The sequence below is a fragment of the Lipotes vexillifer genome, unplaced genomic scaffold (genome assembly GCF_000442215.2).
Source record: "Lipotes vexillifer unplaced genomic scaffold, Lipotes_vexillifer_v1.1 scaffold1285, whole genome shotgun sequence".
Taxonomy (NCBI): Eukaryota; Metazoa; Chordata; class Mammalia; order Artiodactyla; family Lipotidae; genus Lipotes; species Lipotes vexillifer.
Genome location: NW_006796211.1, coordinates 7476 through 17299, shown reverse-complemented (window position 1 = coordinate 17299; position 9824 = coordinate 7476). Strand labels below are relative to the sequence as shown.

Genomic DNA, 9824 nt, shown 5'->3' with positions numbered 1-9824 from the left:
CTGAAGCCAAATATTCCATTTTAGAGCTTAATGCCTTTAATTTATATTTTTAATCACTGTTTACTAGGATATACCTTTGAAAGAGCTCATATATTTTTAGGTTTCTGGTCCTATAGACTTTGAATAAAATATCAGGCTTAATATCTTTGTGAGGAAAATACATAGATAGATAGATAGGGATACATAAATCAACTCTGGGGGCAGAATATATCCTAATGCATAATGATGTCTCCCTTAGTACTCCATTTTATTGTCACAGAAGCCCAAGTGAAATAGAATGAGTTTTATTGAATTTCTTTTACACAAACAGGGTGGAATTTGATAAAGGAATACAAAAAGAATATCACAGACACTTTGCACCTAATCTAAAATGGATCCCTCCTAAAGGGCCCACCCTAAGGGAGATTTCTGCAACACTTCAAACAGAATAGGTGGTTCTCCTGACTCAAGTCTGCCTTCTTCCTAAGGCTGAGCATTCTGGAATCAGACACTTGGATTGATGGCCAAGCTTCCACAAATTAGTCTGTTATTAGAAGGTGGCAAGAAGGTTGTTTTCTACTTTCCCCCAAAACTTTTTATCCTCTTTTTTTCTAGGAGGGAATGAATACCAAATGGAAAAAGCTGTTATTGATGGCATTTGCTTTATCCTTGATGTGGATGAAGCATCATTTTCAGTAAATACAAAAGACTGATGAGTTATCTTTAATGATTGGCAGAGTTGATCTAAAATGCTAAGTGTTGCCCCCAAATATTAATAAATATCCCCTAAATTAATCAGAAATTAATTCCTCTTTGGGGAACAAATTGAATCATAAATATATTCTTTCATTTTTCAACATTCAACAAATATTTATTGAGCACCTTCTTGGTGCTACGCCCTATTCTAAGTGCTGGGAGAACAGGAATAACACAAAGTGACGGCTCTTATGAAGCTTTACATTCTAGGTGGAGAAGATGGACAATAAGCAAAGAAATATTCAATATAATGTCAGGAGCATTGTATTTTATGTAACGATACTATGAAGAAAGAAATTAGACAAGATAAGAGGATATAGAGCGTTGGGGGCTATTTCAGATACATTTTAAACTACATCAAAGTTCCATCTAATAGGAATAAGATTCAAAGTAACCTGCTACAGAAACACAACTATACTGGGAAACAAATTTTTTAACCTGCTAAAATTCTCTCACATAGAAAAACTCAAATTCTTCCCGCCTCCATGCCTTCCTTTTTTATCTTTTTAAAATAAGCAATGCAATTCTACTGGTGCTATTTGAAAGTCAGCTATTTGTGGGAGCTAATGTCTTTTAAAATTAACCGTATTGCTTTGGTATCATGTTCTCCATGTTATTTGCCCTCCTGAGGTGTTGTGCCTTAATAGAAAGGACTTGTGGTCACTTGTAACAGTATTAATATCATCTTTTTGAAGATAATGTGCTATCTTAGTCGAAAAAGAAATAATAGATTGTAAGCTCATTGCAGGCCTGGATTCCAGAACTGGAATGTCACATCAGAACTAGATGCCATGTATTCCAGAACAGGAGTATTGTGCCTGGCATATAGTAGTTCTGTAGTAATTATCTGGCTAACAAGTGAGTGAATGAATGGATCTGAATTCTAGATTTTTTTGTTATTCAATTGCAATAGGCATTTGCTCAAATTTAACACTAAAATGCCTTTTTTTCTTGTATCTAAAGAATAAAGAAGAACCTAGAGAAGATTAATCTCTGCTGGTAAGAATCTTTGTTCTGTAAGTACTTTACAAACTGTATGGGGGGCAAACTGGCTGGAGTCAGGTGGATTCTAATGGCAATGGCAGTCAGAAAGAACAGAAAACTAGACTGAATTCTCTAGAGGCAACCACTGACAAATTTCTTGGGTTATCAGTTCAGAAATATTTTGAGTTTAGATGGACATCTCCCAATTTTGCTCACTTGACACACTCATTTGCTTATACCAGACAAGTTTTTGACATTTTCTATAGTTTAAGTATCTCTGTCCAGGTTGATATTTTTCTTTAGTCAACCATGTTTTCTACCATTGACCATTGTGTAGAACCCAAGAATTAGTGAAACCAACCTTAAAAAAAACAACTTTTTTTTAAGTTCTCCATTTGTCATTGTATATATATATATATATATATATATATATATATATATATTCATCCGTCGATGGACTTTTTTTGGGGGGGGGTACGCCGGCCTCTCACTGTTGTGGCCTCTCCCGTTGTGGAGCACAGGCTCCGGACGCGCAGGCTCAGCGGCCATGGCTCATGGGCCTAGCCACTCTGCGGCATGTGGGATCTTCCCGGACCGGGGCACGAACCCGTGCCCCCTGCATCGGCAGGTGGACTCTCAACCACTGCGCCACCAGGGAAGCCCTGTCATTGTATATTTTTAATAAAGTTGGGCGATTTGGATTTTGAAAGACCACAAATATTGAGCAATCCTATAATGAAATGTCTTTGGCTAAAAACATCTATGAAATGTCAAAAAGGATACACTTTTAAAGGTTTTATGTTTAATATTTGATTTTGAAATAATTATAGATTCACAGGAAGTTGCAAAGATAGTACAAAGGAGTCACATGTACCTTTCACCAAATTTCCCTCAATGTTATATCTTTCATAATGGTAATCTAATAAGAAAACAGGAAATCAATGTTGGGACAATGTATGTGTATAATTATATGATATTTTATCACATGTGTAGATTCCTGTAACCACCACAGCAATCAAGATACAAAACTATTCCATCACCATAAAGATCTCCTCTGAGCTACCATTTGTAGACCGACCCAGTTCCTCTCCCTGACTCTCCCTAAACCCTAGGACCACTAATCTATTTTTATCTCTATAATTTTGTCTCTCTGAGAATGTTTTATGAATGGAATCATATATGATCTATTGAGATGCGACTTTTTCACTCAGCATAATGCCTTGAGATTCAGCCAGGTTGTTGTTTATATTAATAGGTCATTCCTTTTTCATGCTGTGTAGTATTCCACGAAGGGATGTACCAAAGTTTGTTTAAGCATTCACCTACTGAGGGACATTTTGATTGACAGTTCTTACTCCACGTGAAAAATACTGTTCTACTTCCTTTTGGGTCCAGGGTTTCAGATAAGAAATCCACTTTCATTCAAATTATTTTTCCCTTATAGGTGAATCATTTCTAACTGCTTTTAAGATTTTTTCATCTTTAGTTTTCAGAAATTTGACTATCATGTGCCTTAGCATGTATTTCTTTCTTTTTTTTTTTTTTTTATTTATGGCTGTGTTGGGTCTTCGTTTCTGTGCGAGGGCTTTCTCTAGTTGCGGCAAGCTGGGGCCACTCTTCATCGTGGTGCCCGGGCCTCTCATTATCGCGGCCTCTCTTGTTGCGGAGCACAGGCTCCAGACGCGCAGGCTCAGTAGTTGTGGCGCACAGGCTTAGTTGTTCCGCGGCATGTGGGCCCGAACCCATGTCCCCTGCATCGGCAGGCGGACGCTCAACCACAGCGCCACCAGGGAAGCCCCATAGCATGTATTTCTTTAGGTTTATCCTGTTTGGGATTCACCCAGCTTCTTGAATCTGTATGTTTGTTTCTTTTGCCAAATGTTAGGGAGTGTTCATCCATTTAAAAAATAATTTTCAGTCCCACCTCTTTCTTCCCTCTGGGACTCCAATTAAATGAATATTAGTTTTTTGTTATAGTTATAGTCTCACTTGTCTCTGAGATGCTGTTCTTTTTTTTTTTTTCCACGTTTTTTCTCTCTGTTGTTCAGCTTGAGTGATTTCTATTATTCTGTCTTCAAGTTCACTGACTCTTTCCTCCATCCTCTTCATTCTACCGTTAAGCCTATCCATTGAGTTTTTATTTCAGGAATTGTATTTTTAAGTTCTAAAATTTATATTTGGTTCTTTATATCTTCTATATCTTTGATTTTCTATATCTTTGACTTTCAAATTCTTTGCTGTGACTTTCTATTTCTTCATGTTTCAAGTATTTGTAATTGCCCACTGAAGCATTTTTACAATGGCTGCTTTACAATCCTTGTCAGATAAAACTAATATCTGTGTTATCAAGGCATCTGCATACTGTCCTTTCTCACTCAAGTTGAGGTCTTCCTGATTCTTGGAATGATGAGTGATTATTTATTGAAACCTGGATATTTTGGGTATTATGAGACTCTGGGTCTTATTTAAATCTTGTGTTTTCACAGGCATCCTCTGATACTGCTCCAGCTGGAAAATGGGTTGGCACCTCCCTATTACTGTCAGTTGAGAGGTGAAATTTCAGGTTCTCAACTCTGCCTCTATTGGAACTTAGTGGGGAGGGGCTCCTTGTTACTAATGAGTGGGGATGAGAGTTTAGGTTCCCCACATGGTCTCCAATGACACTGACCACAGGGAGATGGCCACAGCTGCTGAGCAGTGGTGAAGGTTCTAACTCCCACTAACCTCCTCCAACTCCACACCAGTGAGGAGGGTCGGGGGAGCCTCATTACAGGCTGGTGAGGGTGGAAGTTTCAGTTCTCCACTTGGTCTTTGCTGGAGGGATGGATATGGGGTCACAGTTATTCTGTGGTATTGGGCTGGAGTAGAGTGAGTAGTGCCTAAAAGTTTTCTGCCTTGCTAGGCTGCCCTTTTCCTAGTCCTTTAGTTGTAAAGAGCAGGTTTTTCTCAGGGTTCTTTTTGTGTCTATACCCATTGGCATTTCTGGGTTGCTGGCTTCTCTTGCACTCAATCCGGGATACATGTGGCAGAAAACCCAAGGAACTCACTGCCATGTCGATCCGAGTTCTGAGGTGCCTCTACCTGAACTGGCTTCTTTGCTTTCAGAGTCTTCTTTTGTTTGCTCTCTATATAATGTCCAGGGATTGTAGCTATACTTAGGGTAGGAATAGGAGAAATTAGGACTATTCCATTTTTCTGGAAGCACAAGTCACTTAAAAGTTATTCTTATTTCACAAAATTCCACAGTGTATGAAAGGGAAGTTCCCTCATAACCTTGTCAATTATGTAATTAACTTAAAAGTACAACAAAACCTTAGGTGCATCCTATCTTTAAGTGGAAATCAAAGGTGAACATCTGGACCCCTACTCCAACCCCTTTATTTCAATACATAAGAGTATTTATCACATAATAAGCTACTAATGTTTGATAAATTAAATCTGTATTTTCTATGAATATACATTATTTTCTGGCTCTGTTAATTTTTAAAATATATCACCCCCCGCAAAAGAAACCATACTGTCCCTTGCCTTCCTGCCCTTGATCATAACCTCTTCACCCTAATGTAGCCCTTATTGTTCCAGACTCAGTTTCTATTTCTTCTCCAAGTGGTTTCCCTTAACCCCAAATTTAGGTTGGATGCCCCATTTATATGCTCTGTTTTCCCTATTAGCACTTATCACTCTGTACTGTAATTATCTATTTAATATCATCTTTCCTGCTCATCTATCAGCTTCCTGAGGACAGGAGACTATCTAAATGTTCATAGTTATAGAACCAGCACCAAATAGTGCCTGTCATATTATAGGGGTGCAACATATATTTGTTGAATGAGCAGATTACTCTTAACATGATTTTCATTTTGTACCCAGGGATCAAGAAGCAGGAGAACCTCAGCTCTCAGACTGGTTTAATACTAAGTAAGAACCAAAACTTCTGCTCATGAAGTAATAATAATAATTATAACTCTATTTGAATGGGGAAGATTTTTTTTTCATCATCAAATTTTAGCTAACCTGGGAGGTTTCCAGGACTTGGAATTTTTACTTTTAAGGCTTTTATATACAATCCTAGGACCTATTTATCAAGAATTAGGCAATTAAGGGTCATAATGAGAAAGATGTTTTCTGGTTTAACATTCCTGGTTTTATTAGGAGAAAGAAAAAAAATCTCTTTAGTAACAGCCTGAAAAATACCATTAATGACTCCTCTTGATTTTGGCATTAACATTCAGGGGAGAACTTCATTCTTTATAATGGCTGTATACCATAATTTAAGTATTAGCCATTCACTGTTGGTTTTGTATTGTTTGCAGTTAGGGGGCTATTGTAAGTAATATTTCAACAAATAGCCTTACACATATGTTTTGTAAACTGCTGTGTGAATTTATCTGTAATATAAATTCCCATTATGGCATCATTGGTTTAAGAGGTTGTGAACATTTTAAATATTGCTTCAGGCTGCTAAATTGCCCTTTAACAATTATACTATTTATTTTCTAATCTACAGAGGATAAATGTTAATAATTTTTATTGTATATATCTACATTTTATTCTAGTAGTATCAAACATTTTATTACTTGAAAAACTTAGTTGAAATATCTCAATTCAATCTGTATTTCTGTAATTATTATTGAATTTGTGCATCCTCTATGTTTAATATTTATTTGTATTTCATCTTATCAGAATTCTTTTTTCCATTTATATTTTTAATGGACTGCAGGTGCAGAGAATTAGAGGAATAATAATCCTTGCTTCATGACTTACTCTCATCATTAGTTCATGCAAAATCCACTTATTTAATTTATTTGTGTGGTTTCTTGCTTATTTTTTTGTTTGTTTGTTTGTTTTTTGTTTTTGTTTTTGTTTTTGCGGTACGCGGGCCTCTCACCGCTGTGGCCTCTCCCGTTGCGGAGCACAGGCTCCGGACGTGCAGTCTCAGTAGCCATGGCTCACGGGCCCAGCCACTCTGCGGCATGCGGGATCCTCCCGGACCGGGGCACGAACCCGTGTCCCCTGCATCGGCAGGCGGACTCTCAACCACTGCGCCACCAGGGAAGCCCTCTTGCTTATTTTTAATGAAGCAAAAATTACAACCTTCTATAACGTCAACATCTAGTTTTGTGTCTTTTTCAATACCCCCACTCTGTTTCCTTGCCCTAGTCCCTGAAATAACCACAGTCCTGAATCCTGGTTCATCATCCCCTTGCTTTCTTTTTTATTTTTATTTATTTATTTATTTATTATTATTTTTTAAACATCTGTATTGGAGTATAATTGCTCTACAATGGTGTGTTAGTTTCTGCTTTATAACAAAGTAAATCAGCTATACATATACATACATCCCCATATCTCCTCCCTCTTGCACCTCCCTCTCTCCCACCCTCCCTATCCCACCCCTCTAGGTGGTCACAAAGCACCGAGCTGATCTCCCTGTGCTCTGCGGCTGCTTCCCACTAGCTATCTATTTTACATTTTTTTAAACATCTTTATTGGGGTATAATTGCTTAACAATGGTGTGTTAGTTTCTGCTTTATAACAAAGTGAATCAGTTATACATATACATATGTTCCCATATCTCTTCCCTCTTGCGTCTCCCTCCCTCCCACCCTCCCTATCCCACCCCTCCAGGCGGTCACAAAGCACCGAGCCATATCCCTGTGCATTTGGTAGTGTATATATGTCCATGCCACTCTCTCACTTTGTCCCAGCTTACCCTTCCCCGCCCCCGTGTCCTCAAGTCCATTCTCTAGTAGGTCTGCATCTTTATTCCCATCCCGCCTCTAGGTTCTTCATGACTATTTTTTTTTTTAGATTCCATATATATGTGTTAGCATACGGTATTTTTTAAAGTATAAACTTATATCCTCCATGTGTATTCTGGAAAAGCCTATTTTAAAATTTTAGTTGTTTATATCAGTAAGTTTATAAAGAGGATATCATGATGTATGTAATCTTCAGGGATTTATTTTTTCCCTTAATATTAGATTGCTAAAATTCATCTCCAAATTGCATATCACTGACATTCATTTTGATGGCTGCATAATAATTGACTGTGGAAATATACCACAGTTTGTTCATCTACTGCTTCATTAAAGGGCACTTGAACTGTTTCTAGGTTTTTGCTGCTACTAACATTAAGAACTAATGCTCTTTTAAGATGCCTTTCCAGAGAGTTCAAAGAGTTTAAAAGGTGAAAAAAAATTATAGATAAAATAGCTGCCCAACATCTTCAACATTTGTCTTTCTCATTCCTCTCCAATCGTACTGGCTTCCTTGATATTCCTCAGATACACCAAGCATGCTCTCACCTTAGGGCCTTTGCACCTTCTGTTTTCCTGCATGAACCATGCACCTTCTGTATAGTCAAATGGCTCATTCTCTCACTTCCATCAAGACTCCACACAAATGTTATTTTATCAGTGAAGCCTTCCCCAACCACTCATAAAAAATGGCCCCTCCCATTCCCTTTTTCCCTCACCCAGTTTTATTTTTCTCCATTGCATTCATCAACATCTGGTATACTACTTATTTGCTTGTTTATTCATTTATTATCTGCCTCTCCCAATAGAAAGTGCCTAGAAAAGAATCCTAGACATAGCAGAGGCTCAATATTTGTAGATTAAATAAATACATGAAACCTTTTGACTAATCGAAATGTCAGCATTTTCATAACATAACATACCATTACATAATAGTGGTAGAAGGCATTCTTTCATTAGAAGGCTTGTGCTTTACTATTAAGCATCATGGATTTTAGTTTAAAATGAAATGACCAGGAATTCCCTGGAAGTCAGTGGTTAAGACTCAGCACTTTCACTGCCATGGGCCGGGGTTCGATCCCTGGTCAGAGTACTAAGATCCCACAAGCTATGCAGTGCACCCAAAAAAAAAAAAAAAATTAAAACTTAAAAAAAAAAGTAATTGGGTAACATCTATTAAAAATGAACATACATAAAAGGAATCCTACTTCTAGGACTAGCTGATAAATATAACAGCAACAGTACACAAAGACATAAGATTAAGAAAGTTTATTGTATCATTGTTCATAGTGAGAAAAATTTCAAAAATAAAATGAATACCTATTCGTGAGGAAGTGGCTAAACTCCACACTGTGGAATATTATGCAGCCACTTTAAAAAATGAATAAGAGGGCTTCCCTGGTGGCGCAGTGGTTGAGAGTCTGCCTGCCGATGCAGGGGACACGGGTTTGTGCCCTGGTCCAGGAAGATCCCACATGCCGCGGAGCGGCTGGGCCCGTGAGCCATGGCCGCTGAGCCTGTGCGTTCGGAGCCTGTGCTCCGCAACGGGAGAGGCCACAACAGTGAGAGGCCCGCGTACCGCAAAAAAAAAAAAAATTAATAAGAATTAGTCCAGATAACCTGAAAGGATTTTCACAAGGTTGTATTAAGAAAAACAAGATGCAGAAAGGTGTGCATTATTTCATTATTGTAAAACAAACAAGATTTTAAAAGCCTGGATACATATGCTTATCTATGTATATGTGTATATTATATGCATATTAACTATAGAATTAAGTGAATATGGAGGAAAAAAGAAAAGAGCACAAACTAGGCTGCTAATATGGTGATCCAGCCAGGAGGTGGAGAAATTGTATACTGATAGAGCAGGAGTAGAGGTGGAAATTCTCTAGTACTATTCTATCATGATTCTATCCATTCATAGTAAATTTATTTCCAATATATCACTTCTGATTCTTACTCCTTTTAGACTTATACTCAGTTTCCTAGAACTAGATATAGGTCAATATAGCCTTGACTTATAGAAAGGGTCCCCACCTTCTCTCTCCAGATACACTTTTTGAACAAATTATTCCCTCCCATATTATTATCATGATTCACATCTCATCAAACTTTAGTGACACATTCTAGCATCAAAATCATTTTAATACCTATTCTCTCTTTTCTAAGAATGTAAATATCTTAGGCCATATATATTATTTCCCTCCCTCATCATTGTGCTTCTTTCTATGTCACACCTATGATAGTCTATAGTACCATGAGACCAGAATTTTATCTGTGTATGTTTTTTCTGGAAATTTTCGTTGTAAACAATATACTTCATGAGCAGTTCACTTTGTGTCCTGC

At 37.6% G+C, this 9824-nt stretch overlaps 1 protein-coding gene across 1 annotated transcript in view; it reads left to right on the top strand.

The window, feature by feature from the left end:
- The first annotated feature begins 4770 nt into the window (after positions 1 to 4770).
- Positions 4771 to 9824, top strand: part of LOC103073738 (N-acetyllactosaminide alpha-1,3-galactosyltransferase) — a 9599-nt gene continuing 4545 nt past the window's right edge. Inside the window, 2 exon segments of the mRNA XM_082931438.1 lie at positions 4771 to 4790; positions 5590 to 5637. Of these exon segments, the coding sequence (XP_082787564.1) occupies positions 4771 to 4790; positions 5590 to 5637 (68 nt within the window).